Source organism: Pollicipes pollicipes, unplaced genomic scaffold (genome assembly GCF_011947565.3).
Source record: "Pollicipes pollicipes isolate AB1234 unplaced genomic scaffold, Ppol_2.1 Scaffold_5724;HRSCAF=6776_pilon_pilon_pilon, whole genome shotgun sequence".
Lineage (NCBI taxonomy): Eukaryota > Metazoa > Arthropoda > Thecostraca > Pollicipedomorpha > Pollicipedidae > Pollicipes > Pollicipes pollicipes.
Genome location: NW_023596746.1, coordinates 35,792,167 through 35,807,005, shown reverse-complemented (window position 1 = coordinate 35,807,005; position 14,839 = coordinate 35,792,167). Strand labels below are relative to the sequence as shown.

Below are 14,839 nucleotides of genomic sequence, written 5' to 3'. Positions count from 1 at the left end.
GGGTGCCCGGGCATGATCATCGCGTTTCATAATGACCAGCGTCGAATATCAACCCTCCAACTTTCGGGGACTGAATTCGTTGGAGGCTCTAATCGATCGTTCAGGACCTCCAAATGTCATAAATTTCGATGCGGCGCGAGAAGTCGAGGGATTTCGACGCAGTCTCATGTGTTCCCATAGTTCTTTTTCGTTCTGGCATGTTTCGACTCATCACCCGTCAATATTCGAAATTCCCCTTTTGTGGGCTTGAAGCGTGAGCCAGGTGATTTTTGGTGCTGCCATGTGTTATGATTACATGCTTATGAGCGTATTTTTATATCGTGCCTGCGTTTTGCGTATGTCTGATTGCTTGCTCCGCTTGTGCGGGTGATCTGTAGCGGCTGTTTAGAACATTGAAGAGGTCGAGGTTTTCGAGGTTGCGAAATAATGCACGAGATGAAGGTCAACTTTAGCAGATAGTGGCCAAAATATATTAATACATTCGTTCTTAGACCGTTTTTAAACATATATTCGGAAACTGCATAACAGTTCGGATCATATTTTGTACACACCATGCTTATAATGTATATATAAATGCATATAGATATGTATACATATATAACAAACATCATTTTGTCTACGCTGAATGGTTCAAATTGCAATCTCTGGGTTCACACCACTTGAAGTTTCCGCGAGATATCTTTGAAGGTGGCTCGTCAGCGCGCCGTGGGCTATCGTTGGTACCAGCTTCGACCAAATATACGCGATCGTCTGATTCTGCCGAATATGAGCTCCCTGTGCGAATCAAACTCCTGATTCCGCTAACACCAAGACCATTTATGCCCGCCCCGCATAGGCCGGCTGTAAATAAAACGTGCGACCGGCGGGATTTATGTCACGCTCACGTCTGTCAGCGGGGGCGGTTCACCACGACACCATTCATTCGACTTTTTGTAACCTCTCGGAACACGCCGCCACACCATCACGCCGTGTCGGTCTGGCGTCATTGAGCGGAATGCTGCGCAGCGGGATTACCAGCCCCCCCCCCCCCCCCCGCCACTCCCGCCCACCCGGACCGGCCGCCGGCCGAGCAGCCAGCAAGGGCCGAGCCACTGCAGACGGTCTCCAGACGGGTCGGGGTCGGCTATCGGCCGTGTGACGCGCTCCCACTTCCTCCTCCGGAACTGCCGCGTCCCGGTCCTGCGGCGCCTGCGCGTCAGATCGCCAGCCGAGCCCCGCCGACATGGCCGCTACCGCCGCTGTTGCCGGGACCCTGCTGACCCTGGTGACACTGGTGACCTCGGTCGCCGCCGGCGCCTGGACAAACGATGCCGTGCTGGACGCCGACGGCATGGTCCGCATCAAGTGGAGGGTGCATGATGGGAACTTCACGTGCCAGGTGAGCCACTGCGGTTGGGAGAATGCGGCGGTAGCTTCCCCGTTAGGTGGGTGATGTCTGACTGACTTGGCAGGCGAGCAGATGGTGGCCTTTGGACGACGGCGTGGGCGGCTGACGGCGGCGTGGGTGAGACTGTTCTGGCGTTTAATGCCTAGAATAATGACAATACCACATACGTGCTATCCAGTGGCTTTAAACGCATTAATAAAATGGGAGACGCAGGGTCACCGATAAGCCAAAGCCCCGGCTAAAAAGTGGTCAGACGAGAGGTGGGCTTCAGTGTTCAAGGACATACTGACCCCGACGGACTGACCCAGTTGGAGGCTGCGCCTCCGGCTCGCCCCCCAGCTCGCGCGGGTTTTCTTGGAAATCGCTCGGCCGTCCTGCGGCTTGGCCCGTCTGAGTACCGTAGCTGCCTCAATAACTGACCCAAGCCGGTGGAATTACTTGTAATTATGATACCAGTTGTCTGTTAACCTGTTACAGGTCATTGATTTTAAGAGACATTTCTCATTCGTATGTACCACAAAATCGGCTGCTCAGCTTCCTGCAGCATTGTTGCGTATGGCGTGCCGTTCACAGCTTGTTTCGAAAAATGATACAGAAGGTATTAGCAACGCTAAAATAGGCATCAACACACTAGGCATCAACACACTTTAAGGCTACATGCGTAACGCAAGGTGTGAATATTGAGATGCGGGGTTGATTGGGTCACCCACCCACTGTTATGCTGGTACGTACAGTAGCTGTTACGAAAGTTTTACTGTTTTGCTACTGCAGCAATTGGATTGTTACAAGCGAGGCCATAAATGAAACGGGTAGTAATGCTTCCTAAAAATATGTTGTGCCTTCAGCAGTTCGGGCTGGCCCAGCCAGTTCTTGCTCATATCTATGCCCTTGCACCCATTGATTGCGTCGCCATGCTGTCTCGCACGTCACGCTGTCATCTCACTGCAGCGGTGACTCCTGACCAATGGTTCTGTGCGCAGTGCCAGTGCGACAGTAAGGGATCATCTCGCTCTAGGGCGAAAACTGGCTTTGCGTAAACACTCAGATGCAAACCGACTAAACGCCACGAAGTGTCCATTCTCGATGGTATTTACCCCGCATTCGTGGAGCGTCGGAGCAGAAGAAACAGCAGACCGGACGGCGGTGGGCGCTCATTCCCCGAAGGCCGTGTTGACGGGCTGCTCGACGTCCTGACAACTTAATCTTGTTTATTGGCACATGTGCTCAGATGCATCCCGCCTGGAGTGCACTGGTTCCAGCTGGTCGCATGATGAAGTGTTGCACTGTTGGCCGTCTGTGAATCATGCATGGCGCATCAGGCAGATCATCAACCCCTGGATCATCGGCCGCTTCCAGGGAAGCCTGTGTCGATACAGGGGCGGTGGCCTAACCAGGATTTTATCCAGGAGAGGACCTATCAGCTTAGGGGACCCTTCTGACCTCCCTTTGGGGCAGGCGCGCATGCATGAAGTGGCTCCCCGGAGGCAAGAGTATTCTCGCTTCCGTCTTCCTACGAAATGTTTTGCATGCAGTAATATGTTTGCGGATAAATGTTAGCAGTAAAAAATTCGTGGTTGACACATAAAGATACGTAGATTGAGAACGCACAACGTTGTTGTGCGCCAGAGAACAAATATTACACGTCTGTATCCAACGAACTGGGCTTTCAGAGAAAACATTTTAATCTGAACATTTTAGAAGTCCCACGGATGAAACGTTAAAATGTGAATGGGGCAGCGTCACCTCCAGTAGCTTGTGGACATGGACCCCTAACCCCCCCCCCCCACACACACACACACCCACCCCTGACTACGCCAGTCTACAAACGACGCATATGTCAGATGTACCTGACTCCATTTTTCAGCTTGGGCAACATCAACATAGCACAGCAAACGGTTCTCACTCCAGGTAAGGCTGCGTGGCATCTGATCTGGATAAAGTGAGCGACTGTGGCGTCCTGTTCCAGCTGGAGGTGGACACCCTTGGCTGGGTGGCGTTTGGCCTCTCACCGAACGGAGCCATGAAAAACTCGGACATGGTTGTGGCCGGAGTCGACCACAGCAGCGGCCTGCCGTACCTCACGGTCAGTCGGCTGTTCCCGCCCTGCGTCAACAGCGTTGTGGGCGTGCGTGTTCCGACGGTCATTGGACCAAACCAGAGTGCGACGAGCTTGACACATTCCAATGATTGAGCATTCCTGCTGACGAAGCGTGCGTCGTGTGCTGGTTTGCGGTTGAAAGGTCTGAAGAGAATTCAACCAGGAACCGTCCGGGGCATTTGGCCAACGAGGACCACCTGGGTGTTTAAAGGTGCCTGAACATTGGGTTAAAACAGTTTAGATGGCAGTCGATATCTCTGGTCGATCTCATCCGAAATCGTGAATTTGACTTCTATCACGTGACTGATCACATGAATGATGACGCCACAGGTCGCGCAAAATGCCTTAAAAGCACCAAATTTATCGAATGATTTTTCGGAACACCTTCCAGCACTTACAATGGTGTTGGCACCGCTGTGTTACGGTGCGAAAGAAACGGATGTTTTGTTACGCTCCAGAGCTATACGACACCAGTAACAAAGGTCAATAGTCAAGGTCAGGTCAGGCCAAGGTCTGATAGATCATTCGAGTCACCTCGATGGATGGGATCTTTCCAAATTTTGGCCCACGTGATAGATGCAGAAGAATGATTTGGGAACGTGCCAGGTTTGCCAACTTTTCAACATCATTGTCTCAAATGATTTTGGTTCGGCACGCATAAGTTGGCCTCAGACAATGTCTGTTCGGGGCTTGGTGGGGCCTCGCAGAGCATAGTTGACCCCAACTGGCAGTTAAATGAGACATGAATGGACTCAAAACAATACAAAACAGCAAAGAAGAACTCTTTGCATCACTTGGGCAAAATTTGTGTGCAAACCGTTTCTGATGCCGAAGTAACTATGCGGTCTGAAAAGATGGAGACATTTTTCCTTTCGGGAGGTGTCAAATTAATCAACTGAAAAGTACTGAACGTTCGGTGCACCCAGTATCGCAGTTAGTGGGCAGGCACGGGGGCACGTCCCCCCCCCCCCCTCTCCTTAGATTCCGAGGGGCCCTTCAGGTCCCTCGGGAACTACGATGAAGGGCCGAAAGGCTGGCTAAAGATCGCATTCATGGGCCCCAGCCCGCAGGGCCGGGCACACAAATGCCCTGCCCAGAGGGCCCAAATGCTCAGAGAGCCCTGCGCGGGTCAGTGCTCCTGAGTCGATAAGGGCCTACATTTCGGTCAGACACCAACAGTAACGCCCAGTCGACTCCGTGGCGGCATAGGCTTGAGGGGCCATTTCTCAGGCGGGGACGAAGAGGGGCCCAGGCGACCGAAAGTAGCCAACTATCAAAGACCCGGTTGAAAGGCATAAGGGCCAAAGGACTGGCTGTAAGTCACATAAAGTATCACGGCCGGTAAGGTCGGGGCCTGAAATATCAGTCAGAGGACCACTTGCACCGATTGGGACACCCCTGAAAATACGTCGGAGACTGTCAACACCGAACAGTTGGCTCCCTGTCAGTCTGAACCCTGGGGGTACATTTCTTATGCAGGAGCAAGACCGGGGGCCACGATTTGCATTGGACTGGGTCCCCGACACAACGGGGGGCTCTTGTGTCGGTCAGCAGCCACAGTGCCTAACAGAGTTCGTGTGGCGGCAGGTGACCCGGGTCGGCCAGGAGCGGTGTTTGAGAGGGCCTGGAGGGGGCGGAAGGGTCTCTTGAGACCAGAGATCAAGGGCTCGACTGGAAGGCTGAACGACCGAAAGGACTAGCTGTAGGCCCGCGTGATTCCTGCATCGTTCAAGGGCCCACAGTGCCTGACGGGGGCCTGTTTCAACAAGGTGCCTTGAGTCGGTCAGGGGAAGATTTCCTCAACAGGGGCGGGGACAGGACACCGAGTGACAGAGCCTTCTGCGCTGGTCGGGGCCCCCTGAGAATGGAAGGAAGCATGACAGCTTACGACGATCGCTCGCATTATCACATTGCGTATTCATCAGAAAACCGTCTGCATACGGTGTATTTCAGAGAGCGTGAAGCTTCCGTACATACATGCCAAGTGGGGATGCGTTAACATAATTACGGCACTAAAAAATGCGTAAATATCGTTCGGCAAACTCATAGCCTTATGCCATTTCATAACTATGTGGTTGGCAGGCACAGGCATGTGGCCAAAAGACAAATAGCCTTTTCTAATGCTCCAAAATCGGTCGCTTCCCAACAGTCTGCGGTCCCATCTTCTGCATTTACATGCTACGAGCAAAAACGTATTCGCAAGCAGTTTCTGTCATAACTATCATGGCATAAGCAGCGCTTGCGCACGATATGCATATCAATATGGATAGATACCAGCACGGGTGGCCGGCTAGATATCCTTCGCTCGGGTGGGGGGGGGGGGGGCAGTTTGACCCCCTGAGATCTCGTCAACTAAGGAAGCTAGAAACACCAAATTTACAGGTGTGTTTACCTGTACCTTAACTCACTTAGGTCAGAGTTTCAGATTCCTAGATTATGACCTTCGGGTCAAGAAAGGCCAAACAAGGTCAAATTCCAGGCTGGTCTCCAAAGTGCACCCAAAACGTAGATAGCCGCTTATAAGCAAAATATATCAGTCTCATTTAAGGTCAGTGACCCTGTTTGACCTTTTGAAGGTCAAGGTGAACAAAATAATACAAGAGTGCTTTGAGTTTTGCATTTGACTAAGCGATAAAGATTACGCTGGGCAGTATGTTACTAAAACAAAATGATGACACAGGTCATTTTGGGTCAGTGACCAATTCTGACCTCTAAGAAGTCTATGGAAGATGCATAATGCGCTTTTTGCTATCAATAAACTCGAAATGAGCACCAGAAGCTATCCCATACAGCAAGCCCTGGAGTAATAAAACAGGCTGGTTTTGACCTTAGTGTGACCTTCATACCTGACCTTAGGTCAACGTGATTTGCTCGTCCAACTGTAGCGTTGCTTAAGAAAGCAGCTCAGATATGTATGGCTTCGTCTAACGCTCCGTTGTTGGATCAGATTGAAGGATTCCCTAGAAATTGCCTTTGCTGAAACCATGGCCTGACTTTGACCTGCCATAGGTCAGCGACCTGACAAGGTACACCGAAACGTGTGGTACCAAATGATCGGCTATTTAATTGTCTATAGCTATGCAAAATTTGGCGCAGCTATGCCGCGCCGTTCGGAAACCACTTTGGAAAAACCTTCGGCGGGGGTCAATTTGACCCCCACCCGAGTGCGTGTTAACATACATGTCAGTCGGTTTTGATGCCGTTTCCCGGCGCTGCGCGACTCACTCTATCCACTCTATCCGCTCTACCTTCGAAACCTGTCTCCCCAGGATATGAACAGTCGAGACGGCTACCGGCTTACAGTGGACAAGCGACAGGACTACCACCTGGTGTCGGCCTGGGAGGACGACACGACTACGACGGTGGTGTTTACTCGGCGTCTCATCTCGTCCTGCCGGCCGGGGGACATCTCCGACGAGGACCGGGACATCACGGTGAGATTCACGGCACCACGAGACCGCGGCAGCGCTCGGGGAGCTGCCAGTGCGCGGTGGTCGAAGGAGCGCGATGGCACGAGCGGTGCTGGGAGGTCATGACACGCCACGGTGGGGCAGCTGATGCAACGAAGCATTCAGGGAAGCCTCGTGGGGCGTGGTGTCACCGAATCGGTCTCGGTGGTAAGGATCACGGGAGGTTGAATAATTATGTTAATTGCATACGCGAGGCCTCACGGCATGGACAGCAGAGGCGACGGTGAGCATTGCAAAAGCTGGGCATCACGGTGAAGGTCACCGATAAGTGGCATTGAAATGAGGATGTCGTGGCGAATGCCGTGTCGAATGAATGTCGTGGGAATAACAGCAAGAGCCTTGTTGGTCAGGTTCGGCCTTCAGACCGCAATCGATCCTGTTAACAGATGGATTGCGATGTTATACACTTGCCTAAACCCAGGGAATATCATGTTTCAAGGCCAACTGGAACTTGGCTGGGTCGCGCAAGTTTTATCTGCTAGTCCTTGGTTATATAAATATCACCTGTGTTGCAATAGTTCCATGCAAGTATATCGCGCAATTTATACCAATCCTCTCGGAAATGTTCCCCTTGGCGTTAAACGAATGCGCTCTTGAATCAGTATTCGTGCATGAGTTTCCATGTAATCACTTTGCATGCAGGCGCGTCCTACATTCACCCAAAGCCCATGAGTTAAACAAACAAGAACACTCGCCTGACCTGCACCTCTCCCCCCTTTGCTCGCCGCAGGCAGACACACAGCACGTGTTGTACGCCTACCACAGCCGTGATCCGGCGGTGGTCAGCGAGCCACCCCAGCACGAGCACAGGGGCCGACGCAGCCTGCACCTGACGGACCCAGCCGAGCCGACGCCACCCTCAGACGACGACGCCCACCAGCTGACCACCTGGAGCGTGCGGCAGAGCGCCGTCCGCCTGCCCGCCGAGGACACCGTCTACTGGTGTGACGTCATCCGCGCGCCGCAGCTCACCACTAAACATCACGCCATCAAGGTGCAGGACGGGGAGGGGGGGGGGGCTCGCCCGCCACAGGATGCCAGCTCCGATGACGTCATGTAGGCAGCACGCTCGCCCGGGTCTGGCGGGCGCTGTTTTTCTTGACGCTGACGATTCAGAGCAGCATTAGTAACCACAGCCGACAGCTTCCTCTCCCTTCTCGGTATCGTGTGGCTTCTCGCCTCCGCCTTCTGTGAGTCCCCGACGGCCCACGAGAGGCGCCTGTGTGACGCTGCACAGCTCACCCGGCTCCCTCCGTCTTCCCCTGCCCCTGCCCCCGCCCCCCCCCCCCCCCCCCCCCCCCCCGGTGGTGACGTCGCCGTCTCCGTCACAGTACCGGGCGGTGATCACGCCCGGCAACGAGAGGGTGGTGCACCACATGCTGCTGTACCAGTGCTCGGACCGCGACTTCAGTGATCTGGGCACCCCGGGCGCAGTTCCCAATGGTGGATTCCGCTGCTACTCGGCCAACATGCCCCCTGCCGCCCGCGGCTGTCGCGGCATCATTGCCGGCTGGGGCATCGGAGGCGAGGTGAGCTCCGCCACCGGCATCGGAGGTGAGGTGAGCTCCGCCGCCCGCATGGGAGGCGAGGTGAGCGCCACCGCATGTAGCGGCGGCGGGTGTACTCCATCGTCTCCACCACCGCTGACGGTGAGATGAGTTCTACAACTCGCACATCCACGGGCGTTGGGGCAAGGCGAGCCCCAGCGTCTGTCGGTCTTGACGAATGTCTTTCGTCAATGGCCGCGACGATCCTGATATACCGCACTCTGGGATTGGTCTGTAAGACGCGTGTTATATTGAATCGGCTACGCGGTGACAGGGAATGTTGGAAATGCGGTGCGAAGCCCTAATGCACGTGTTGCGCTTATCTTGTGCTATATGTTGCTGTACCGGGCGAAAGCCCAGAAGCGCAAGCTTTACACATACATACACGTGATGCAAGTGTCAATAACGTACTAGATGAAAAAACAAATCCACCTCCTCGACTGTTCAGTATTTTCATCTGTAAGTATAACGTGTTGCTATCAGCTCTGCCTTGTGGTTGTGCCTTGCGGTTCTGCCCGGCGGTTACGCCGTCCCACTGCACGCATGGTTACCGACCGCCACCGTCTCTCGGTGCAGGATTTCACGTTCCCTGAGGACGTCGGCTATCCGATTGGGCCTGACCATGGAGCCGAGTTCTACATTCTGGAGATTCACTACGACCTGGCCGGCCGGTCGGGTGAGTCGGCGCTGCCGGGCCGGGTCGGCCGCGTCGCTCGCGGGTGAACCGGACCGAGCACATGCAGGCCGGGTCGGCCGCGTCGCTCGCGGGTGAACCGGGCCGAGCACATGCAGGCCGGGTTGGCCGCGTCGCTCGCGGGTGAACCGGACCGAGCACATGCAGGCCGGGTCGGCCGCGTCGCTCGCGGGTGAACTGGGCCGAGCACATGCAGGCCGGGTCGGCCGCGTCGCTCGCGGGTGAACCGGACCGAGCACATGCAGGCCGGGTCGGCCGCGTCGCTCGCGGGTGAACCGGACCGAGCACATGCAGGCCGGGTCGGCCGCGTCGCTCGCGGGTGAACCGGGCCGAGCACATGCAGCGGCGGGCCTACTGCCGCGTCAAATGCAGCTAGCTAAATGTGATGTGGAAGGTACAGTGCGAGTGGCCGAGAGTGATGGAGAGTGATGCGAGTGATGCGAGTGATCTGGATGTCTGAGATACCGCGCGAATGATGCAGGATTAGGTGTGAGTAGCCCGGGAGAGGGAAATGGAAGGCTGGTGTGCAAAGGAAGACAGGGGGGGGGGGGGGGGGCGGGGGATGCAGCAGAATGAAACTGGTGGAGTTTGTGTCGTACTAGGGCCAGGATCAACGCCACATCTTGGCCCATCTGGTGCGGCTATTACAAACCTCGTGACCCGGTCAGACGATTACATACGACATGTTTGACTGGGAGAGCATTGCAATGCATATATATATATATATATATATATATATATATATATATATATATATATATATATATAATGTATGTATGTGCGTATATGTGTGCGTGTGCGTGTGCGTGTGCGTGTGCGCGCGTGCGTGCGTGCGTGCGTGCGTGCGTGCGCGTGCGCGTGCGCGTGCGTGTGCGTGTGCGTGTGCGTGTGCGTGTGTGTGTGTGTGTGTGTGTGTGTGTTGTGTGTGTGTGTGTGGTGTGTGTGTGTGTGTGTGTGTGTGTGTGTGTGTGTGTGTGTGTGTGTGTGTGTGTGTGTGTGTGTGTGTGTGTGTGTGCGTCGTCACATTGCAATATGACGAGCTGGCTGAGAAACCACAGAGCGGGGTGGTTCAAACAGCGTAGAATCACGCCATCATCCCGCAACCGATAGGTGAACATTCAAATAAAAGTGATGTTGCAAAGTGCACGCGATTGGTTACATCCAAAAGGGGACCACGCCTTTGCCAGGGTGATTTTGACAAATGCCAGGGCAAGAGCGGATCGCGTTCATGGCGGTTTCCGGGCCATGATTTAGATTAGCCGCTGAGGGGGGACATTATCCAGACGCAGCTACAGTGATAGGTGTGGTGTCTAGCTACACCTCCAGACCGTAATGCGCTGTTTTACTGCATGACGCTTCAGATCGCAGCCGCTATTTCATTTCATTCCATGCATGGCACATGGTAAGGCAAATGTTGTTCCCATCGGTAGCCCGAGAGCAGTGGCGTAGGCGAGGCGCGGAGCTCCTGAGGCCTTAAGCCCCCCCCCCCCCCTCTCAGACTCAAACGTAGTTTTTCACCATGGCACTATTGAATATACTGCCGAGTTCTGGTCACCAGGAAAGCCATTTTGGTTTCAAACCTCATGACACACCATGGACACTGGCATGTAGAGCCAAACAGCCGTAGTTTAGTAACAAGACAAGCGGGTAGCCATGTGAATACGCACGGCCTGCAACTGAAACAATGGTCTGCGGTTCCATGGCAAAACAACATCGAGTTTCATTGATACGCCAGGTCTTGTGCCTATTAGCATGTGTTCGGTCTCTTAGTCTGTTTGCAGTGTGAGGGTGCTGTCAATGAGACTGGGACTCGCCCGAAAAAGTTGCCCCCTCCCCGTTGCAAATCATAGCAGCCCCCTGTCACAAATTATGGCAGCCTCTGGCATTAAGCATGTGCTGCTACCAAAGAAGACAACAACAACAAAACAGCAAGCGTGAGAGTTTTAGTTGCATGCCTTTTGTGGTGGCGGCTCTGGTCTCACCAAACCGGCGTTGGAGCGCCGCAGTGTGAGGTGCACGCTATCATTCCGCTTGTGGTGACATCTGCCGCTCTCTGCCGTCCCAGGAGTGGTGGACAGCAGCGGCTGAAAGTTCATGCTGACATCACGCACGCTATCATTCCGCCTGTGGTGTCATCTGTCGCTCTTTGTCGTCCCAGGAGTGGTGGACAGCAGCGGCTTGGAGTTCACCCTGACATCGACACCCCGGCCAATGGACTCCTCCATGATGACCCTGGGTCACGACATCTCCCAGCTGCTGGTGGTACCGCCCCGGCTGCCAACATTGGTGGTGACCGGGCACTGCTCAGACGAGTGTCTGGACCTGGTGAGTCACTACAAACGGTGAAGAACTGCTCGGACGAGTGTCTGGACCTGGTGAGTCACTACAAACGGTACAGAACTGCTCGGACGAGTGTCTGGACCTGGTGGGTCGCTACAAACGGTGGAGAACTGCTCTGGACCTGGTGAGTCACCACAAACGATGGAGAACTGCTCGGACGAGTGTCTGGACCTGGTGAGTCACTACAAACGGTGGAGAACTATTCTGGACCTGGTGAGTCACTACAAACGATGGAGAACTGCTCGGACGAGTGTCTGGACCTGGTGGGTCGCTACAAACGGTGGAGAGCTGCTCTGGACCTGGTGAGTCACCACAAGCGATGGAGAACTGCTTGGACGAGTGTCTGGACCTGGTGAGTCACTGCAGACGGTGGAGAACTGCTCGGGATCTGGTGAGTCACTACAAACGGTGAAGAACTGCTCGGACGAGTGTCTGGACCTGGTGAGTCACTACGAATGGTGGAGAACTGCTCGGACGAGTGTCTGGACCCGGTGAGTCCCTACAGACGATGGAGTCATGGCACGATTCTGACGATAGAGTCTCGGCTCATGCTGCCGACAGGACTCTGCTCTGACAGCGTCAACTGGTGGCGTTGACAGCCGCTGGCCGCCTCGGGCAGTCAGCGGCCACAGTCGGCTGACCCACGGTCCTGCCCGCAGGCGCTGCCGCCGGAGGGGGTGACGGTGTTCGCCGCCCTGCCGCACACGCACCTGCTCGGCCACCAGGTGCGGCTGCGCCACTTTCGCCGCGGCGTCGAGCTGCCGCCTATCGTACGCGACGACAACTACGACTTCAACTACCAGCAGTTGCGTCACGTTACGCCGCGCAAGCTACTGCCCGGTGACCAGCTGACTGCGGAGTGCGTGTATCGCTCCTCACAACGGGCGAACGTGACGCTGGTGAGCAACGCGCCGGTTACCGGGCGTCCGATACGCCGGACAGCTGGCTACGCCGCTTAAGAGCATACAGGTGTGCGAGTGTACATTGGTGATTACACGCGACAAAAGAGTGCCGAGCCTCACTGTGGAATGTCCGCAAAGTGTGACATTGTAGCCTCTCAGTGTGTACCATGCCTCACTTTGGTCACAGTGCAACACCGTTGGGCTCTGCACCGTTGGGAAGTGGGCACACGTCACGTGACTATGGTGCACGTGTCGCGCTCGAGGTCTGATTGATGCCACAGTTCTCCAGGTTAGTTAACCTACCTAGTATGCGTGCAACGCGTGACCCAATGCCACCGCCCTCTTCAGGGTGGCCAGTCGACTTGGGACGAGATGTGTATCGTGTTCATCCAGTACTACCCGGCGATCAAGCTGGCGCAGTGTGTCAGCACACCACTGCCCCGCGACCTGCTCTCGAGCCTCGGCGTCTGGCAAACCTCCACCAGCCGGTAAGGGGGGGGGGGGGGGGGCACTCCCTCCGTGAGCTACCGGTGCAGCAGCTGGTGTGCGATGTAGTGGCGGCTGTCTGTGTGGGAGGGGGAGGGGCAACGGGGGCTGTTGGGGCACCGCAGTGGCTGCAATGGTCAAGGACAAACAAATTATCGAGTCAGACACCGACGTCAGATGCCAACCCGAGCGGCAGCGATTCCATGACGTCATGAGCGGGCCACAGACCGACCCGCGACCCCCTAGTGAACTCTGACACCCCGCGCTCCGCCCCAGGTACAAACAGCTGGTGGTGCAGCAACCGCTGGCCTGGCGCGGGGTGTTGTTCGAGGAGTACCTGAACCAGCTGGACTGGACGCCGGACAGGGTCGACAACCTGCAGCGTGTCGCCCGGGACGGCGTGCATCTGCCCGAGTGCTACCAGTTCGGGCGGCACGTGCTCAGCACGGTACGTACGCGGCACCGCGGCTCTTCTGTGCGGGATCGCGTCAGCATCGCGCCGCGCTGAAGTGGAGTTCCGCCGCCTGTTGTGAACTGGCCCCGAAGTCACGCGGCCCCGGTCGTGCGCCGCGCTCAGTGAACGCCTGCGTGATATCGCGTTGTTCGGTGGGAAGGCGTAGGTGGCTACTAATGATGCGCCGTGGGCATGCAACAAGCGATGCTGGCTGTTGCTCAGGGAACCGGACATGGGACTTGGCAGATGCGGCATACTGAAACGGTACCGCGCCTTGGCAAGCCGGCGGCAGAGCCAGCCACGTAACCGTACGACCACAAGATCACGTGGTCACATAACCAAGCGATGTGCCCCATTCCAGACGCGCAACACTACGCAGTACCCGGCCGGAGCCAAGAAGCTGGGCTGGCTGCGCCGCGCCTCCGCCTGTGAAGACGACAAAGCAGCCAGCAGCGCCACCTACGCGTCTTGCCTGCTCACGGTGGCGGCCCTCTGTTGGAGCGCGCTGTTAGGATAGGCTCCATTGGCTGCGGGATGATCCCAGCGGCTTTGGGCGGAGAAGGGCGCGACTGAGGAGATACTGGGCAGGCCTGTTGCGCGACTCTTGTTGACTCATTATTTTGTAATGCCCGATGAGCTCCGATGCTTCGTGTCAGTGTCTGTGATGCCATTCATGTCTGTCTGCAAGGCGACCGCTCGACTGGCAAGCGAACGTCAGCCTTTTTGCGTTTGTTCCACACGTCGCTGTATGACTCGACCGCGCCTGTTTCAACTCATGCAATCAATGCAATGCAATCATCATACAGTAAAACACACACAGTATTTCTGAGGGGAAGGAGGACCTGAACCCCTGCCGAATTAAGCAAACTGCGTTCATGAGATGCACCGCACTGCTAGTCGGACACAAGCTATGTAGATAATAGTTCGCTGTCTGTTAGTTATATTGCGTCATATATTACAATCTAGCTCTAGGCAGATGACTGTATTCAAAAACAAAATACATCTCATAACAGCAATGCGTGAGTGCCCTTTCCATACTGTGCTTCGGCACCGCCAGTCACGTCACCAGGACCTACCAGAGCGCAGGCGGCGCGGCCTGCGCTGCACTCGCCCTCACCAGCCACCCGGCCGGCCACCCCGGAGCGTGCCCACCCCTCCGAGCCGTCCCGGGACAGTGTTCGACCCACGGGCCACGCGGGCCGGCCTAGAGCCCCGCACAGCCCAGCGGCAGCCGGAGTCCCTCCAGCCACCGCTCGGCCCCCGCTGATAACCACCGACCGTGGTGACCATATCAGCCAGGCCGGCGAGCGGGTTCTCCTCTGTTCCGATGCGTCGGTGGGGCAGCTCCCCCCGCCCCCAAGTCATTCCGAGGCAGCAGCTCGTCCACTCACCCGAGGTCGACACCGAACCTCAGCCGGGCCTTCCAGACCCTGCCGTTCTCTCCGAGCCCACTAGCGCCGA

General features: G+C 55.9%; 1 protein-coding gene across 1 annotated transcript; it reads left to right on the top strand.

Annotated features, from left to right (window-relative positions):
* The first annotated feature begins 1,123 nt into the window (after positions 1–1,123).
* LOC119102484 (DBH-like monooxygenase protein 1) lies at positions 1,124–13,924 on the top strand. The gene is made up of 11 exons (XM_037225854.1): positions 1,124–1,378; positions 3,354–3,470; positions 6,755–6,919; positions 7,686–7,949; positions 8,287–8,484; positions 9,079–9,178; positions 11,355–11,521; positions 12,196–12,435; positions 12,787–12,926; positions 13,201–13,372; positions 13,740–13,924. The coding sequence occupies exons 1-11, from the start codon at positions 1,223–1,225 to the stop codon at positions 13,893–13,895; spliced, it is 1,875 nt and encodes a 624-aa protein (XP_037081749.1). The 5' UTR covers positions 1,124–1,222; the 3' UTR covers positions 13,896–13,924.
* Positions 13,925–14,839: the final 915 nt, after the last annotated feature.

Bases quoted from the DNA above. Each gene is read 5' to 3' on its own strand.
- LOC119102484 (XM_037225854.1), top strand. From the start codon at position 1,223: ATGGCCGCTACCGCCGCTGTTGCCGGGACCCTGCTGACCCTGGTGACA. The intron at 8,485-9,078 runs GTGAGCTCCGCC...CTCTCGGTGCAG, and splicing joins GCTGGGGCATCGGAGGCGAG to GATTTCACGTTCCCTGAGGA. The intron at 12,927-13,200 runs GTAAGGGGGGGG...GCTCCGCCCCAG, and splicing joins TGGCAAACCTCCACCAGCCG to GTACAAACAGCTGGTGGTGC.